The following is a 19,918-nucleotide window of genomic DNA, read 5'->3' as shown; positions in this document are numbered from 1 at the left end:
TGCATGGTCCTCCAGTCATTTAAAGCAACACATTCAGCAAGAAAATCCTAACATTCGTTTTCTCACTGATCCTCATCGGCTCTTTAAGGGAGATCCTTAGGCATTCACAGGTCAGAAATTACATAATGTATCTGATCTAGGGAACGTCTCTACATCTAGAGACGTCCTCCCCTGGAGCGTCTTAATGACCTTAGTGGCTACAGAGAAGCAGCAGTTTCAAACTGACCTCCATGGGGCTGGTGAACAAACCCCACAGAAGAAGCTTGTTTCTGCTACCTGAATGCAGGAGGGTGTTCTTTATTCATAGGCCATATATCATGTTCTTAGGAGATCATTTGAATTAAATCAAAGTTCTTGGAAAAATGTTTGTTCAATATTATTATTTTTATGGTATCCAAGAGTCCGCTGTAGTTATTGATTGCATTGATTTATCATTTACTTATTTGTTGGCCTTTATGTTTCCAGACACGGTCTGGGTTCAGAATAACATGACATATTGATGGTTGAAATGAAGCTTACACAAAGGAGCATTTGTAGTATGTAGAAAGACCAAGTTTCTAAGTTAATTTCCTGTTTGTGAGACGAGGAACCATCGTTTCTAGGTGATTTTGTGGGTTTGCAAAAGCACCACCTTATGTCTTTGCAAAGTACGTAGGAAGTATATATAAACAAGATCATTTCCTTTGTTAGAGAATGCTCTGACCTGACTAACTCGTTGCATTTGCTCCTTGCTGACATGCAAGCAAAGATTTCTGTCTTTGTTGTTCGTTTTAACAAACAAATGTTTCTAACAGAAGTAAATCATGATCTGCCATCAAAAATGTTTTGTGACATGATAATTTCATACCCACCTAATTTTCTGTGCTCCTGCCAACTTAGGTCCTTTGATATTCTTCCTTAAACACAGGAATGAAGAAGACAAGGAGAGCTAGTGGGAAATGACAAATTTCATGTGCTAATGAAGTGAGATGAGTCACCAACCATACGAAGAAACTTCTCATGTTTTATCTGAAGTTTAAAAATGTTTTTAAGCTAAGATGTTGTGTCAGGCATATTGATTTTATGGTTGAAGTTCTAAAAATATGCCAAAAAAACAAACATTTACATACTCACAAATAGATCAAAGCCAAATACTTTATCGAAAATCAAAATTTATTGGTTACACGGTACAGGTTCTGATTGAAGAAAATAATGAGTGAGCGATCTTGTGTTCATGAGAATGGAAAGTGTCCAGTTTGAAAAAAATATATATCCTTGTAGTCAGTTTAACAAAATGATTCTATCATGTTCAGACACGAAAAACTTGTCTCCTAAAAGCAAAACGTTTCAGTGAGTAAGATAACCTGTGGGACTTACTTGGAAGAATGCGAGGTAGTTTCTATCCATTCTGTCATACAATATAAAACAAGTTCAGACATTCAGCCCTGAAGGTTTCTAATGCAAACCTGACATCTTTATACATGACTGAACTAGCTCTATACCCCTTACTGAGTCCAAAACTGAAGCTGCAGTGCTGTTTCTGATGTTATTGTGAGCTCTTCCCAACATTGCTTTAGGATTTTTTTTTTTGCATAACTGGTTGACCAGAATAATTCATACTGTCAAATTTAGTAAATTTGAAAATGAAGCCCATGAGACTCATTTAAGATTAAAAGTAACTTAAAAAAAAACAAACAAACATTGAAGCAGATAATAAACATACTTTTTATCACACCCACATTTCTGTAATAAAAATGTTTTTTTTTTATTGGTCTGAATATTTTGAATTAAACTTGTCGAGTTTTAAGTAACTGCTAAGTGTGAAATAATTAGAATTAATAGAAATAAAAGCTTTTTTGAAGGTGATATATTAAGCTTCCTTGAGCAGGATAGGACAGGTATGGCTGTTCAAAACGTGTTTGGTAGGGTTGCAAGGTGATGGGCTGGGCTTTGCTGGGGTTTCTAGGTGAGGAGCAGAGCCAGGTGATTTGTGACTTTACATTCTGGAGACTTTTGAAACGGTTCATTTTACAAACACCAAAAAACATTAACTTATTGCCAGAAAATGGTTTTCTTGTGCTGTGTTTGGAAGCATTTCATGTATAAATTAAATTATACATAAAATGTAAGCAATTTTAAATGTGCATTGTCATAATTCATTAAAATACTTAAGTATTCCATTTCCATGAATTTTTTCCATTTTCTTCCGCTTGTCCGGGATCGGGTCACGTGGGCAGCAGCTTCAAAAGGGAGGCCCAGACTTCCCTCTCCCCAGCCACTTCTTCCAGCTCCTCCGGGGGAACCCCAAGGCGTTCCCAGGCCAGCCGAGAGACATTGACTCAGGTCTCTCTTCACCATGACGGATCGGTACAGCATCCATTTCACGGCAGACGCTGCTCCAACCCGCCCCAAACGAACAAAAATTTGTTTAAGTACATGGGTAAGATCTGATAATAAGAAGAGATGAAATGGTAACAGACGCAAAACAGGTAAAAGCTTGCACAAAGGGCAAATGAACCAGGACCAAAAAAACAGAGTTACCTGCTACCTAACAACTCTCTTCCATAGAGACCCAAAAAGAAGTACAAAAATGTGCAAAATATGAATTTTGCATTGTACATCCCCTTTAAGATTTTCAATAGAATGTATGTATTTTTTCTTGTGTGGCAGGAAGGTGATAAATAGGGTGGCATTTTCCCTTCTGACTTGTTTTCTTTTCCTGAAAGTGGGCTGACAAATCCCTCAAATCCCTCTCACTGCTTCCTAAGACTATGTGGTTCAGCAATCTTTCTCATCTACATGCCTTCTTCACTGAACTGAAGACACTGTACCAGTGTTGCTGTACACTGTAATGGTTAAAAAAAAAATTATTTGAAAAATCACAAAATACTGGGGGCAGACGCTTTTTTTTAAATCGCTGGACGATAGTTTGTGATTTTGCTGATTTCGCATTAAAAACATATTACATAAGACATTGTAAAATGAAAAGCACAAAGGCTAAAATCTTAAATGTGAAACAGATTAATAACGATATTAACAGGAAAAAGTGTCTGAGGAGGGTCAGCACAGGAGCCGAGTGACTGTGAGAACGGTTGCAATGCTGGAGAACATTGGCGTCAAGCCCACTGCGCCGTCCTTCAACATGCAGTGATTCTTGTTCTGGCCGATACAAGCCGCATACGCCATCACATGGGGGATGTAGTTCTGCTCTTGGACCCCATGCAGCAGGTGAGCCATGGGACCCTTGGCAAAGACAGCCACGTCTTCTCCTCCATGAGTCTCCGCGCTCAGAGGCACAGCTGCCTGGGCCTGGTAGTTCTTTTCTTCTGCAAGACAGACACACAATGTGCTGTTAGGGGAAGTAGAAATCGATGGATGTTTACATGGTGCTTGATGACTGACTGTAATCCACGTGCATCTGCCTCCGTCTTTCGTGGTACCGTCTGTATGTATACTGTTTATTATCTACTTATGTTTAGTTCTTTCACTATATTTTACTGTAACAAAAATGGTACATGTTGTAATTGTATTTTTGTTGTATTTTATTTCAGTTTCACACTTTCTACATTATTTAACCTGTGGACAAAGAGAACTGTCTTCAGTGTGCTAATGGAAGAAATGTGTTGAACCTTGCTGCCGGTCCTCTTCTTCGTAGAGCAAAGTGGGAAAGACAGTACACACAATGAGAAGGTGAAGTACTGTATTATGTGTAATAATACAGTGGCAATCAAAAGTGCAGAAAGTGCTGATAAAACATCAACTTTTTGTGATATTAACAGTGTAGTCATCATCTATAATTAAAATTTCTCCTCGCAAATAACATAGATTTCAGTTAATCTGTTACAAAGACATCCATCTGAATAATATTAACTCCAGAGCCTGATGCTGCCACCACATTTAACTCATTGTATGGTGTTCTTTTGGTGTCCTGTGTTCTTTTGGTTTTGGGCCAAACGTGCCATTTGGCACGACGGCCCAAAGGTTCAGGTTTGGTTTCACTGTGTCATAGCACGTTCTCACAAAATGTTTTTACAACAATTTTGTTCTAAAAAGATTTTGTTCTTTAGCCCCATGTTCTTTGGATGCTTCTGTCTTTCAGTGCTACTCCTTAGTGGAGAAAAAAGTAGTTGTCAGAATTCCTGCATCTCCTTCAGTTTCTACTTTTTCTCAGTTTTGAAGAATTGTCCAGTTTTTGAAACATCCCTATTATGCTACATTTTCTCCAATTATCAGTGATGGCTACCTCAACCAACTTCAAGCTCAACAAATTTAACTGTCTCTTCAGTGTAAAGCTGGGATATAAAGCTTTATCATTGTTTGTTTGATTTGTAATGTAGCTGATGTAAATACATCCCAAACTTGAGCGAAACCAAAAATTCTACTTACCATATTTAGTAACAGAAGCATTCTCTCTTTCACCTTTGACAAGCTTGTAACCAGGTCCATTTCCATACAAAATGGAGGTATAAGACTTGTGGTCGACATCACTTGTCTTGGGGGCCAGACCTGTGGAGAGACAGCATTACGGGTAAGGCAAAGCTTGACCACCATTACAAAGAAAATACAACCTCACAGCTACACTTTATGTATTCAGTTTTCCATTACATACCAAATATTGTGTTTCCTCTGTGTGTGTAGCCTCCAAAGCTGAAAACGTGAGAATGGTCTGCAGTAACGACACTCAGGGTATCATGAATGCTGGTCAGGCGACCTGCAAGCCCGATGGCTCTGTCCATTTCTACAGCTTCATGCAAGGCCTGCTTGGCCTTGCCCTCATGGTGTCCGTGGTCAATGCGTCCTCCTGTCAAATAGATTTACATTTTACTAGGAAAGCAGGTTGCAGGTCATTAAATCAAATGTTACATTGGATTGTAGTACTCTGAGAGCTCATTCTTAATTCCCCATTCCTTTTGAATGGTTATTTTAATCAATCAAAGGGATTTTGAATTGAGAATGTTGCTTGTTTTAGCAATGTATGTTTTTTAAAAATGTAACAAATTGCAATTAATTCTATTAAGATGTTAACCGAGTCCCACCACTAGCTTGTATGAGCTAGTGGTGGGACTAGCTCAGAGCAAACTGAAAACAAAACCAGACTTCTAGAGTAAATGCTTGTATGTAACAGACATTTTTAATTGAACCTTTTTTTTAAAAGACAAAAAAAGCTCTGAAAAATGCTTACTGTAAAGCACCCCCTTACCACTCTCTCATTCTAACGTATTGCTAATTGTACTCTTCCTTCCTTTCCTAATTGCAGGAAGCAATTTGGTAGTTTTGTTTGCCTTCTGGACCGCAATACATCTTCAGCGACCGTTTTTAAAGCTTGGCTATCTCTTTATCAGGTTTATTTATTTTTCTAAGACCAGTATCGTATCATCTAAAAAAACAAATACTTCCTACAAGGGAAAAAGTGCTGAGATTTCATAGAGAGAAAGATTAGGTGATCCTCCAAAAAAATCCCTCATCAACTAACTGACAGACCAAACAGAGTCAAGTGCATACCCTCTACAAGAAGGTAAAATCCATTGGGGTTATTCTGTAGGATCTTGATGGCCACCTCCACCATTTCTGTCAGTGAAGGATCAGTATTGCTGTTCCTGTCCAAGTCATAAGGCATATCTGAAGGTTCAAAAAGACCTGAAGAAATGGCCACAGGAGACAAAGAGAAGCAAGTTATTACACACATAATAGGAATACAGCGCATGCAAAGAGTAATATCTCGTCATTTGCACTTCAATGACTGTCTCATAATGAAAGTGAAACGTACCCAGCAGGTAATCCACATCTTTTGGATTCAGGGATTTGAGTTGCTCCTTGTTCCATACATAATGGGCCTTCTGTTCAAAGATTGAAATTAAAAATACTTTTAACATTGCAGTCATTTTATACATGAAAATATGAAATTGTAATTGGGGAAGTGAGAAAACAAGAGCAGAACAAGTAAAAAAAAAATTACTTCATCCTTCATTTTGTTTTTCCATTCCTCCACCAGGTTTCTTTTGTCCTTCCGTGTGCCGCTATGCTTTATCATATCTGGATATTCGACATCTGACATGTTTTTGGGGTACATAAATTTCCTTCCTCCACCCATAATCACCTAAAAAGTGGAAAACTAGATTTAAAAGTCTTTAAATTGCTTTATTTTTTGTATTTGAAACACAACTAGGAAAGCTAAAAGTCCAAATAATAATGCTTTTTATAAGAATACATAGCAAAGTATTTTGACTTTATTACAAAGAACTGTTTGCACTGCAATTAAAAATGGTATTTCATAAGTATTAAAAGTCGTTGCTGGAACTCTGACTCACATTAATGTAGGGAATGTTTTCAAACAGCTGCCTGGCGATATCCTTGCAGCCGGACCGCAGCGCTTCATCTGGCATCTCGTTGTCTGAGTACCAGTCTCTGTCCACGCAGTGGGCGTAGGCGGCACTCGGCGTCGCGTGGTTCACGCGTGTCGTTGTCACGATTCCCACTGACTTTTCTGCAGTATCGACACAGAGAGAAAGAACTGCCTGAATCAGGGTTTCATTTTTGAATGAAGAACAGTGACACTGGAGACTTACAATATTTTTTTTATAATTTAGCTTTAGCTCTTTGAACCTAATAATTTGCAATAGGATGTGATTCGGACTAGGATGAATGAAGTGAAAAGGTTTTAATACAGTTGAGGACATATAAAGCCACATTAGATGTATTCATAATTTAAAGGTGATTTATCATTCTTCCTTGAACAGTTTAGGACGAGTCTAAGGGCATCACAAAACATGGTCGTCACATTTTTTATCAACAAAGTCAATGGCTGCTGTTATTTCCAGCAGCCATTGTACAGCAAATACAGTAGCAAAATCAGCTGGCCAAACATGCTAGAACTCAGCTAGGGTTGTTAGTTAACAGGCTGGGCTTCGCTGGGGGTGCTAGGTGACTCTGTAAAATATCTTTGAGTGTCTTAATAAAGCACTATGTGATTTATACTTTTAATATCGGTAAATAAACGTGAGGAATGACAAACCAAAGTTTGACAACTTTTTCTAAATTAGCAGGCCATAAAACATTTCTTTCAGACAAATGGATTTCACTCATCTAGTTCAAAAGTTCAAATGCTGAATATGAAAATGCATCAGCTGAAAAATGACCACAGAGCTTTTCTTCAAAGACTTTGAAGTCAGGGCCTGAAGCAATTAGGTCACTGAAGTGAGTATTCAGCTCACAATACATACAGCAACAATTCATTCTTATTTCAACAACATAAAAATGGTAAAACAAAATAATGCCAGTGTTATAATAAATTTAAAGCCTCCTCACTTGCATCCTTCGCCCATTTGAGGATGGAGGTGACCTCGTTGCCCTTTGTGGTGTTACACTGGGAGCGAACAGCTGCTGCACTCACACCAACAGTGCCCTCATTAGCCTTAACCCCGCAGAGGTAAGCTGTGGCTGTGCCCGCACTGTCTGGAACCTGAGCATTAGTGTTGTATGTCTGCAAAAAAAAAAAAACACAAGTCAATAATTTAGTTGTATTATTTTTTTTTTTGTTCTAATCACATAAAATAACAGAATGTAGTTTCATATAAATGTGCAGAGTGAAATGTGTCATAGTTTCCCTGTAGTGGTATCACTGCAAAGACAAAGTACATTAGCTTCAGACAGAGGGTAGATGTTTCACATAATAATGCACATTTTATCAGATCATGTTTGTGTTGCCAAATACATAAAAAGTTAATTCTAAGAGTTCTCAAACTCTGCAGCTGCATGTTTCACAATTTTTAAACATGTTTCACGTTAGCTATCTTGCAAGTTGTAATTTTCCTTACAAATCACAGATCTCAATTTTCACACGGGTTTTTCTAGTCAGCTAAAATGCTTATCCAAAGACATAGTATTTTGCTTATTGTCAATTCCCTGTGGGGATGTAAAAATTGAATGGTTTTCGAGATTATCGTTCATCAGGGTTACCACAAGGTTAGCTTCTGGCAGGCTGAAGTTATTGCACTAACAGTCTAGTCAAGATAAATTTATCAGTTCAGCAACAAGGCAGTTCAAAGTGGTTTATACCCTAAAATGTCATACAGTCATCAATTATGAAACATGCAGTAGATGAAGAAGATTAATTATGTTCATGTACAGCAGATGTTATGGTCAATGCTATTATCAGATATGGTTATAGTGCTTCCTATCATTTGCACTACATTACAACATATTTATTTTAAACTTTAATGCTTTGAAATGGCAATGTACAGCAATTTGAATTATTTACATGTGATATCTTTACACAACCTGTCATTTTTTCATGTATTTTATGTTTTGTTATGTAAATGGAAGTTTAGAAAAAACTGATAAAAAAAAAAAGAATTACACGAAGCCAAACTGACAATGCATGTAGCATTCTGTTTTGAGTTTTTAAAGCATTCTAAATAGCTTTAAGATAAGGGTTTTCTTAAGTTTAAAGTTCTGGAATTTGTCACTTTTTATTAAAGGTTGCAGGATATTTTGCCCTTATTAACAAAATATACACATACCAAACCTTTTCAAGGTATAATGCCTGGTATGTTTTGACTCTGACTGTTCAATATTACATGATAATCTGACCTTGGCCAAAGAAACAAAAGGGAACTTGTCCATCTCCAGCTGCGTCTCTTCGCCGTTTTGTCCACTCAACTGACCCTTCAGTATCCGAGCTGCCGTCACCGTGGGGACGCCCATTCCTGAACACCAAAAGTAGGTTGACTTTTAGGATTGATTTCTCCATAAGGAACAGAGAGAGTCTGATCACAGATTCCTAAACATTCATACTTTTCACTCCCTGTTTCATCATTCTTAGTTAGCAACACATCATCTTGTTTTTACTGACATTTTAGAGCATCTTGACTGCTGTCAGGTGAAATATTTTCTTTGATTCGGATTGCCTCTAGTGATTGCAAAATAATGGGAGGACTGTGAAATCTGCAGGAGTCTGTTCAGATCTATAACAAAGAAAACTGGCAAAAACAATATATAATTTACATACTATGTGTTTAAGCTTAGAAGAAGTAGGCATTTTCAGGTCTTTGTTGTTCATTTTTTTTAAACCTCAATGCTTAAAATAAACTGTCTACAGCATGCTAAAAAATGACGATGATGGAACGCAAATGCATATTTTCTAAAGTGTAGCTGTAAACTCTAGTTTGACCTGAGGGCTCTTTGTGTATATTTGAGGTTGTGTGTGTTTTACAAATCCTGTGGTCTACAAAGAAATTTTCAATTAAGTGTCAACACAAACAACAGATTGTTATCAGTTGACCTGTGTATAGCAAACAATCATATTCCAGTTAAACAAGTCTGCACATTTCCTATGGTATTCTCAGACTGGGCTAATGTGATTATGGATGCAGCAATAGGCAAGAATGCCATGCTGTGAATGCAGGGGTGAGAGATATCAGAGGCCCAGGGAAGGATGAATGTTGTTGTAGAACCAGAGAGCATCCCTACATAAACAGAAGCCCAGCGGTTTGATGGGAGCTCAGCAGCTTTGCTCACTGCTATTGATTCACTTCACCCCGGTAGAAAACATCTCCCTCATCCTTCAAAGCTGAATCCTTCAATCTTTCCACCAATTATTAAAAACATTTGAGCATTTTTGAGTCTTTAGAGACGCAGAAAAAAAAAAGAAAAAAACTAAAACCCTGGAAGCTTGGTAGTTATCTTTCTATAATTCAGATCCATCAATTTCAAATTTCATTCAACTTTGTCAAGGAAACTATTGTAACTTTTTGCAACACACAAAGTGTACAATCAGAGGCTTACCATCTCCGAGGAAGAGGATAAGGTTCTTTGCTTTCTTATTACTGAAGTCCTGCTCCAATGAATCCTTCAAGGTCTGCTGAGCCCAGTCGTTCCAGAACTTGGGATTTTTCTCTTGTTCTGGGTAATTAAGTGAAGAACTCTGGTTAGATTAATACAAAACTAAGTCACAAAAAAAAAAACAGATAAGATTTTGTAAAACTGTAAATGTCCAGGCTGTAAAAGTCACATGCATGGGCAGTTCTAGATAAGGGACAACAGGGGCCAATGTCCCTGTAGAAGTGGCACTGGCTGCTGCTATGGATCTTGTATTGCTCTGGCACAGAAACCATAAGTAATTGGAACAATTTCATTTTTTGCTTTTACAATTTTACTTTAACAGTGAGTTAAAAATTATAAGGTTGCACTATTAGCTTTCCCAGACCTCTTTAGGGGTCTGCAACGTGAAGCTTCAGAGATGCCAGTGACTCTGTCTTGTAATAAAATATTCTTTTGATAATTAGTGAAACACTGAGTCAATCAGAGAAATGTGCATTTGTCTTTTAGATATTTATTTAGAAGATCAGAGTAATAGCAAAATCATTTATTCTCAGAGATAAGGCTAGAGAGAGAAGTAGAGAACTGTACTTAAACTTGTAGTTTAAGAAGTTAAACTTAACACATACAATTCTCTTTAATATCTTCTTCAGTCACCTACACAGGACCCCCCATCCAGAGGCTAGGTTACACACTGGGTTAATATTTATTTACTCCAAGATGATGGGAAAAACTGAGAGAAACTGAGGAAGTTTCTCTCAGTTTTTCCCATCTGTGGTTACTGGTACTTCTGGTACTTCTGTCCCTAAATCAAACCCTCCTTTGAGTTTCCACCAAAACTCAAAAAGAGTTTCCACCAAGACTCTTCCAAGTGGCAGTGGAAAGGAGAAGAAAACACCTCCTCTGAAACCTCTGTTATCAGTTCATTCTTCTCGGTAAATAAGCCAAAATTCCTATTTTGTCATCACAGTCTCTATGGCTCATTATTAAATGATAATATTTTGCACAACCATTTTCTTTCATTCTTTTGTTTTGTGCCCACAAAAAAAGACATTGGCCTCACCCTGGCCACGTGGAAAATTTAGTCTGGAACGACCACATGTCATATGGCCTCATATTTACTTTAACCGTTAAAAATAATTAATAGAGTCTTAATCTAATATGATAGAAACCCAAATACAAAACATTTGTTCAGATGAAACATGACATTTCAAGAATGAATGTAATGCAGCAGAACTGACATATTTGTAACTTATTACAGGTGGTAGACGTCAAATTCACTTTTCGAAAACCTGAACTGCTTTTCTTAGTTGAAAAAGTCTTGAATTCAGTCAGTAACAGTTCACCAATTTCTAAGTACATAATGACCCGCCTTTGCATCAACAGGTAAGATAGTCTTAGAGAAACCCAGCTAAAAATTGTGAAATATTCACCTGATTCTGATATATATAAACTCTTTTCTTTTTTAAATCCCAACCAGAGTTCAGGAAGCTTGAGTGTAACCAAATCATAGCCACACAACAATGGTTAAAACACTGAAGCTCAAAACGGAATAACAAATTCTAAAACTGGACTGTTTGGATTTTTCTGTCACAGAACACAGTGACAGCTGTTACCCTAAAATACCCAAACCTCTGGACAACAGGATGCCAAGTGTTTGTAATAGCCTTATCACAATGGATTCCTGTTATGTCCTGTGGCGGCGGCAAACTGGCTTCAGCGGGTGAAATATCCAATGTTCTGAACAGGATGTCCACGTGAACAAAAATCAACTTCCATGAACAGGTTAAAGGTTAAAACATACGCCTCCAGTCCTGAGAATATGTCCTTCAGCAACGATATCTATTCAACTACAAACAGCTTTTCTTCTTATTGTTCGGTTGCAGAGTAACTCACCAGGGAACTGTGGCATCCCCGTGCATCCAGAGATCAGAAAGGAGCAAGCGATGAGCAGGCCTGACGTCTTCATGTTGTGGTCTGAGTGCGGCTGATGCGTAACTCTAGACAGCCATAAGATGCCGCTTTGGGAAGCTGTGGAAGGCTGTCTGCAGCGATGTCACAGCTGCAAAAGAATAAGATCAGAGGCTAGTAATTAAATATGTGTCACTTTTGTGACACACTGTGTTAATATTTATTTACTCCAAGATGCTTTGACTAAAGACACCTGTATCAAGCAAATAACACTGCTCAAATCGGCAAGTAGGATATAATTCACTCTATGTAGGTGATTTTAGATTTAGTAGAAGTGGAGTGAAATTGGTATGTTTATGTTGTAACGGTTAGTTTTGACGACAAACTTCGGAGCAAAGGAGCAAACAACTCTCTCCTTACTTCCTTAGAGACGATTCTTTGAATGCAGTCACATCTATAAAATTAACACAGTTTAGGTCAGAAGTTTGGATACACTTATCTTATACTAATATACTGAGTTGATCTTTTCCATATGCAGAATAAGTAAAAACTCACAAATCATAGAACATATAGTATACACCCTGTACATGTCACCAGTTCTTCACAGGGCAACGACACAGAGCAAACAAGCATGCACACACACTCTCTATGGACAATTTAGAGATCAATTAACATGCATTTATTTAAGTTTAATTAAATTTTTAATATCTGTATAATCAGAGGAAAGTTGAACCAAAGTCACATTTCTTGTTTGTGTGTACAGACTTAGCCAGTAAAGCTAAATTTGAAGTTCATATTAATACTTTTTGTTCACAGCTAATTAATATTTGGTTCACAGATTTAGAATATTCCATAAGGCAGATTTTAAAATGGATATTTTCTTTAAAAAAAAACAGAACTATAAGAAAAAAAAACATATGTTACAAATTTGTGTTTTTAAATTGAATTGCTGACATTTTTATGATAGTCTGATTTACTGAGCTTCAAACAATTAATGTTTGATTCAATCTTAGCAATTCTGTCCATTCTTCTTGGAAGAATTTTCAATTAAGTTGGTTACTTTCTTGTCAAATATCTGTCTTTAAACTTTACTCTAAATTTTTCAACAAGTCTAATTTTGTGGTGTAGGAAGAGGATTCTGATGTTAATATCAGAACGCTTTATCCATTATGAAACTAGCGTGGTAATGTATTTGGAATCGCTGTCCCATTGGAGCAGCAAATTGTCTCCAGGTTTCCAACCATCTGTTTGAAATTGTCTACCTCAAATTAAAGGGAAATTGTCTAGGATGTTCAGAAATAGCTCACGAACCACTGCAGGCTACTGAAACAACCAAAACAAAACAATAAATGGAAAACTATCTTCAAGTTCCTTGACTTCACCTCAAATCAATAGGTAAATGCCCTAAACAAACAAAGATTGATAGTAATCCCAAATACAAATCAAAACTGGTTTTGGACTGAATAAAGCAGGTTTACATTATGCTTCTGAAGTTGCCCCAACATTAACACTGCCGTTTGAGGACTTTGCTTGAAAGTGACTGGTTTAATGGTGGCAACAAAAAGTGTTTTTGTGTTGTTTTTTGGCTATCAGGGTTTGTGTGTACATTTGAGTTTATATGAAGAATATTTTGACTCTATGTGCACAAAAAAAAAATCCAAACTAAACTCAAACTTGAGCACCCATTTTTTTTTCTTTATTAAAGTTTTACATTTGCCATCAGTTAAAAAGATAAAACAATTTAAATCAATCGATGTGTTTTAGAACTAGTGCCAGTAATCAGTTATCCTTTCAAAACTAAAGGAGGATCTATCAATATGTGTTTATTTTTAAATGTCTATTAGGTTTGTTTTTACAGTTTGTTACAAGCTTCTATGACTCCCTATAGCACAAGCTCAAGCCAACACATCATGCTCAATTAAATCAAAATATGAAGAACTTTCTTTCCATTATGTTGCAGCAAAAAACTAGAAAAAGCTTAAAGCTGATGATCTTTTTATCAATCGAATTTTTAAAAAAATATGTCAATGAATGTGTTGTCTGAAACCTGCCTGTTTCTGCTTAAATATTTCATGTTGAACATATAAAGTAGATACTTTATATGTCAAAGTATCTACTTTTTGTATTACCTCAAGAGTGTTGTTAATGTTTGTTTATTGTAAATGTATGCTGATTGATCTGCCTATGTGTCCTGCCCTCCCAACCTCCCAGGTTCTTGTAAATAACACAAGTAAATAAGAATCTGTTCTTAATTACTAACCTGGTTAAATACAGGTTAAATAAAAACAGAGTATGTGAAATTTTCATTTTAACTCTAAGGGAATACGGAGAAGCAACATGCTCAAGCTAAATATTACCATCTGTTTTCTAGTCATGAAAGCAGAACAGCAACAAAAAAAATCTATCAAAAAGTAGATCCTAAAAGCCCCAAAAGGTCTAAGGGAGAAATAACAGAACAGCTAAAGTTGAGCTTGAGGCCTCTCTGCACGCGGTTATGACCACAACAGGGGCCCTTATGGGGTCCTGGCCGGCCAGCCTTTCAACTATAATTATCCACACCCTGCTCCTTTCTTCCTTGTGCTTATGGTCAAGGTCATTTTAATGGGATTGAGCTGCAGAGCACTGAGAGGTTTAAGGGCCATAACAAAGCCGATTAGCAGCAAATGACTGACAGGTCACGTCTATGCCAGGAAAATAAAATAAAAGATTCTAGATATGAATTATTTCAAGACAAATTATTTTGCCCAGGTCTGATGAGAAACCTCTTGAATCTGTTTATAGCTTCCTGTTCCTGTTGTCCTGCACGCAATCCTCTTTAATGCCAGACTCTTTATAACTAACAGTCAAGTTCTTCATTAAATGGTTAGATTACTGAGTAATTACTGTATTTCTCACCAGTCTCTGCTCCGCTAGGTACCATACTAAACCTCCCCACTTTATGGCTGCCTCTAATAAAACTTCAAAACACCCGGACAGAAAATCTTGTCAGCACCTTCCAAAACCTAACCTAAATTGGGAACAGGGCCAGACTCTAGTAGTAGGTCTAATGAGAAACAGGCAAGTTGGAAATAAACAGCACCGAACACTGATGCCAGGTTGTTTTCTTTACCATTCCTCAGTTGCACTTTGCCAGTTGTGTCTGCAGCAGCAGCACAAGTCCTCAGAAGCGCCCAGGTCCACCCAGAGGCAGCGATCCTGCCAGTCTGCAGGTGAAGTAGCAAAGAAGAGCTAAAACTGCCACCATCAGAGCTCCAGACAGCAGTGTGGTGAGCAACACGTGAAACCCCGCTTCAGACATGACTTCGATGCTCCCAAACTGGTGCCAAATAGGGTTTCCAGTTCTTCCGTGTAGATGCAGATCATCTCAAGCTCAAACTGCCAGCAGGTTGTTGTAGCAAGGCATGGATTAGGCTTTTTATTATGATGTAAGTGGAGCAGATGAGGGCTTACCTTCATACAGCTTAATCAAAATGAAGGAATGAGTGAGTCCTTTACCCCATCCTGCCAGGATTTCTAGTTCTAACCACCACGGCTGGCAGGACACAGAATCCTGGCCCCACTTTTAAATGGGCAACTTGTTTTGCTTCTCACATCCAGCCTCTTGCATGCTCAGAATGACTAAAAATATATCTGTATTTACCACACAAGCTGGGGCTCAACCCAATTTTCTGCATACTTTTTAAAGGGTTAAGGAGAGAGAAAAAAAAATCACAAAATAATAAAAAAGAAGAAATCCTACACAAGAAAGGTACAAAAGGATGCGCGCTTTGCAAAAGCATCTGTGCAGCAGGCTACTAAAATCCTCTAAAACAAGCCCAGAACTGCTTGTTTTAACAATCCTGTAATAAACTGTAGCGAGAAAAGCGCGCAGAAAAAGACGATCGCAACGCATTTATTCATCTCATCTCACCGACAGCGTGGTGTCTCCCAAAGAAGCCGGTAGTGTGTTGCAAAACAAAAAGTTTATCACAGTTTTACTTACTACGGTGGACTTTGTGTGGCACAAATCTACATCCAAATGTGTCCGCGGTCAATTCAGCTCCCTTCACCTTGAAGTCTATGTTCTTTGTGCTGCGTTCACGCTGCTTTTTATAAGGCCGCACTTGTCCGGATCCCAGAATAGCGGTCTGTAACCCACGAGGAAGGAGAGAGAGAGAAAAAGCCCTTTAGAAATAACGATTTACTGCTGCTGTGGGAATACAGACCAAGAGCGCCACCTGCCTGTGGATCCACGCACTGCTTCACGATAGACTGTCATTACAAGTGGTCACACTTGAGTAAAAAGCTCCAATAATAATAATAATAATAATAATAATAATAATAATACAGCAAATTCTGTAAACTTGCTGTATTCATTATACCATAAACAGTTTTTTTTAAACTGTAGAAGCACTAACGAGTTATGTTTTGTTACACTAAAACTACCATATTCTTAGCACTGTACTATCTACTGCATTTGTAATTTTAATTCTGGCCATCATTCATAATAGTTTAAACTGTTTTTCATTCAGCACTTACTCTGTAAATAAAAATGAAGGAATTTTAAGCTTTTATAAAAGGAAAGTCACAATGAAACACAACACATTTGTATAGATCTGAGGTCAGTCATGATAATCTTGTCTGGATAAGTAGAAGGCAATTGAACATCTCTTGAAGTTCAAGAGATGTTTCATGTTTCATCCAAACGGCTTCTTCTCTTCTTACCATAATCAGAAGTAACAAGGTTTTAAGTTGTAGTCTGAAAAATTGCATTAAGAGGGCCTTTAGGGTCACAAATAGGGCAATCAGGACACATGAGTCACTACCATACCCTCTATTCAACTCAATGTTTGGATTGTTGTTGCTTGACAAACAAGAATGTCCCTAGATGACATGTGAGTTGATAAACTAATGTCTCAAGTGAACTGACATCGCTTAGGGAGACAAGTCAAGATTTCATTGTTGATAGAAAGATGAAATCTGGTGTTACTTCTTTTATTTGGTGTTGGCTTTTCACATTTAACATAGATGGATTCAAAGGTGCTACAGTTACTCTGCATCTCTAGGCTATCTTTTAATGGTCTAGTTGCAGTGGCAGATTGATCAGAGTTCACTAAGATGTTCAAAGCTTGGGTTATTTATTATAGCCCAATTCTGCATTAGACCTCTCTGGAGTTTGTTGGTTTGTTCATTAATGTTCTCTAAAGATCCGAAACATTTGGAACTGCTATGTTTTTTGCATGACTATACATGTTTAAACATTCCTTTGTTCCTGTCATTTTTATTTCCATGTCTATTTTCTTGTTTATTTGCGATATTTTCAAATTGTCATTGCTTATAACCTCTTCTGTTTGAGGCCTATTTTTCACCCTCTTGTCCAAATTTACAAATGGTCTCCCAAACCTCTAAACATTTCCATATTCAAATAATGTGTGTATCTGGGCCTTTCTACATGCCTATCTCGTATTTTGCTGCACAATAGGACTTCCTCCACTGTTGATATTCAGTAAAAGCTCTTTGGTCAGTTTAACATTCCCTCCTTTAGATGTAGCTGTAGGACATTTTTCTCTCACTACTCTCAGATTATCTAAGGTTTACCTGAATCTTTGCGTCATAAAGGACGCAAAAGGCATAGCTATTTACATGTTTTTTAACCTATCAGTTCCCATTTTAAAATAATTCAACGCAATATCTGTTTGAACAACCTCCTGTCAAGCTGTTGTGTAATTAGCCCACTTGTGTCTTTGTAAATCCAGTGGGGTAAAGTGGTGGGGGAGGGGATTTCTACTGTAGCCTGTGAGTACATTTCGATTATTGTTAAACCCCACTTATCTGATGTTCACACAGTGCATTTAATGGACTGTTGAACCTGCGTATCAATATTTTCAGAGTAAAAGCATGCCCTGAGCGGCCAGTCAAGAGCTTTCATCACAGCTTGTGTTTTTCTACCAACCTCATTGGTTTCCTCTTCTGAGAATTTAGCCCAGTGTTATTTTGAGTTAATCCTATTGTTGCTTCTCACTAGTAAAGAAATATAGTTTATTGCTATTTATAGCATACAAGTGTACAGTGGTATGCTGTAGTATACATCATATAACATGTACGCTACAGTGTAACAGTGTAACGTACATCTTACACCAATTGGACCAATTGGACTGATTTTTAGTGTCATTTATCTTTTTTTAATATAGAGCTCAGGGAGAGTGCTGGAAACATTCTAAAGAAAAAAAAGAATATTGCGAGGAAAAGGATGGTTAATTACACTGGTGAAATATAGCCATATTTCACCATAATATCGCCATTTATTTTTGTTTGTTCATTTCATTTCTTTTGTCATAAAGGGTGCTTTATTTTTGTAATAATATTCAGTATTTACACATGCAAATTGTTGAGGATTTTGACCTCTGCTGGATTTTCTTAACTGACCACTACAACCATTAAGAGTACAACAGACATTCAAAAACTATAGAAACACACTAGCAGCTAAGAAAAACTGTCAGAAGTGATAATTAACATCCACCTATTCATGTCACTTGATGACTGTGATACTGATCTCAACAGTAAATAGAAAACAGATCAACTGCTGAACGTCAAAAAGAAGAAAATAAACGGAACAAGCCTTCAAAATATAAGGAAGCACTTCAAAATAAAAGCATAGACATGAGACATTGAAGTACTTGAATAACAGCCGCCCCAACATTTACTTGTAAATGTGTAAACTCAGAGATTCTTCAAGTTTCTTTCATGTCATCCTGAAGTCCAGGAAGCTCGATGAGTCGAGCAACTGGTCTCATGTAGACTTTGTCTTTGACCTTGACTACTGCTGATTTGACACATCCATCTGAACTAGTAACAGTCTTAACAATTCTCCCAAAGGGCCACTGAGCTCTCAAAAGTGATGGGTCAATGATTAGCACGACAGAGTCCACAGTGATGTTCTTCAATGATGTTTGCCACTTTTGACGGGTCTGGAGGTTCGGCAAGTAGTTCTTTGTAATTTGGAGCCAATACTGATCCACTAGTGCCTGACAGTGTTGCCATGGATGTCGCCCTATACTTGCTGGTGCATAGGTCACTTGAGGCAGTGTGGCATCCTGCTGCCCCATCAAGAGGATGTTTGGAGTGATGGGGTCCAAATCGGCTACATCAGCTGACACATAGCCTAGTGGCTTTGAATTTAAGATTCCCTCTACATCCCCTCTGCAGTGGGGAGAACTCAGTGGGTTGAATTTAAAGTCAATCTGGTATTCTGTCAGTTGTGAGGGTTGTAGGCAAGGATGTACTCCTCTAGGTGCTTGGGTGTACGGTGCTGCCTTGCATGTCGCTCTCATACATCAGAATGAGGGTGAGTTGCTGTATTTTCCTCTGATGATATTCTGTAGCAGTCAATAAATCCGGCTCAAAGGACCATTTGTTGAGGATTTTGACCTCTGTTGCTGTATTTTCTTGACTGGCCACTACAGGGCTTCGGTCAGAAAGCACGCAGGTGTTTAAATAGGTTTACTGAAGAATCATGTCAACGGTGCAAATAAATTGAGGCAGTTTCTGAAAACACAGAAATAATAAATAAAAGTTCCGAATGACTATTGTGATAATATAAATTTCCTTTGTAAAGTGCTGTTTAAATTTGAAGGATGCAGAATAGTACCTGGAATCAATCTACCTCTAACTGCCCAAATCTCAAGACAGTTAAAAATATAGTTTCAATACTAAATCACAACCATTAAGAGTAAAACAGACATTCAAAAATTACAGAAACACAATAGTAGCTAAGAAACGCTATCAGAAGTGATAATTAACGTCCACCTATTCATGTCACATGACTAATACCACTACTTACATCAACAATAACTGCAACACTGGTCTCAACTGTAAATAGAAAACAGATCAACTGATGAACGTCAAGAAGAAGAAAATTAACGGAACAAACCTAAACCTCTTTCAGAATAAAAGGAAGCACTTCAAAATAATAGCATAGACATGAGACTTTGAAGTACTTGAAGAATTAATAACACAACTGTTTTATTCCAATATGGTTGTTTATTTACATTTAAAAATGATTTATGATCTAATCTTTGTTATCATTTTATTTTCTTATGATTAATAAAGTTTGGGGTTTTAGAATTTTTGTTGGTGTTGTTTTGTCTGTTTTTGTTTGTTTGTTTTGCTTTCCATGGTGAACAACAGATTGCATCCCCAGGTGTCAGTTTGCAATATTTATCATTTTTATTAT

At 37.4% G+C, this 19,918-nt stretch overlaps 1 protein-coding gene across 2 annotated transcripts; it reads right to left on the bottom strand.

The window, feature by feature from the left end:
- Positions 1-1,767: 1,767 nt before the first annotated feature.
- Positions 1,768-15,833, bottom strand: alpl (alkaline phosphatase, biomineralization associated). 2 transcript variants are annotated; one of them, XM_015052608.1, is made up of 12 exons: positions 15,689-15,833; positions 11,692-11,857; positions 9,763-9,879; positions 8,569-8,684; positions 7,285-7,459; positions 6,288-6,463; positions 5,936-6,076; positions 5,747-5,816; positions 5,482-5,616; positions 4,589-4,780; positions 4,366-4,485; positions 1,768-3,305 (listed from the first exon to the last, which is right to left on the bottom strand). In XM_015052608.1, the coding sequence occupies exons 2-12, from the start codon at positions 11,762-11,764 to the stop codon at positions 3,040-3,042; spliced, it is 1,581 nt and encodes a 526-aa protein (XP_014908094.1). In that variant the 5' UTR covers positions 11,765-11,857; positions 15,689-15,833; the 3' UTR covers positions 1,768-3,039. The 2 variants fall into 2 exon arrangements, with proteins under 2 accessions (XP_014908094.1, XP_014908095.1); XM_015052609.1 differs by lacking the exon at positions 15,689-15,833 and adding an exon at positions 14,816-15,108.
- Between the last annotated feature and the right edge of the window lie 4,085 nt (positions 15,834-19,918).

Source organism: Poecilia latipinna, unplaced genomic scaffold (assembly GCF_001443285.1).
Source record: "Poecilia latipinna isolate Pla-1442-1.1 unplaced genomic scaffold, P_latipinna-1.0 Scaffold1122, whole genome shotgun sequence".
Lineage (NCBI taxonomy): Eukaryota > Metazoa > Chordata > Actinopteri > Cyprinodontiformes > Poeciliidae > Poecilia > Poecilia latipinna.
Note: the sequence above shows the minus strand (reverse complement) of the source record. Positions and strands in the feature narration are given on the sequence as shown.

Bases quoted from the DNA above. Each gene is read 5' to 3' on its own strand.
- alpl (XM_015052608.1), bottom strand. From the start codon at position 11,764: ATGAAGACGTCAGGCCTGCTCATCGCTTGCTCCTTTCTGATCTCTGGA. The intron at 9,880-11,691 runs GTGAGTTACTCT...TTAATTACCCAG, and splicing joins GGGGATGCCACAGTTCCCTG to AACAAGAGAAAAATCCCAAG. The intron at 3,306-4,365 runs GTAAGTAGAATT...TCTGTCTTGCAG, and splicing joins TGCTTCTGTTACTAAATATG to AAGAAAAGAACTACCAGGCC.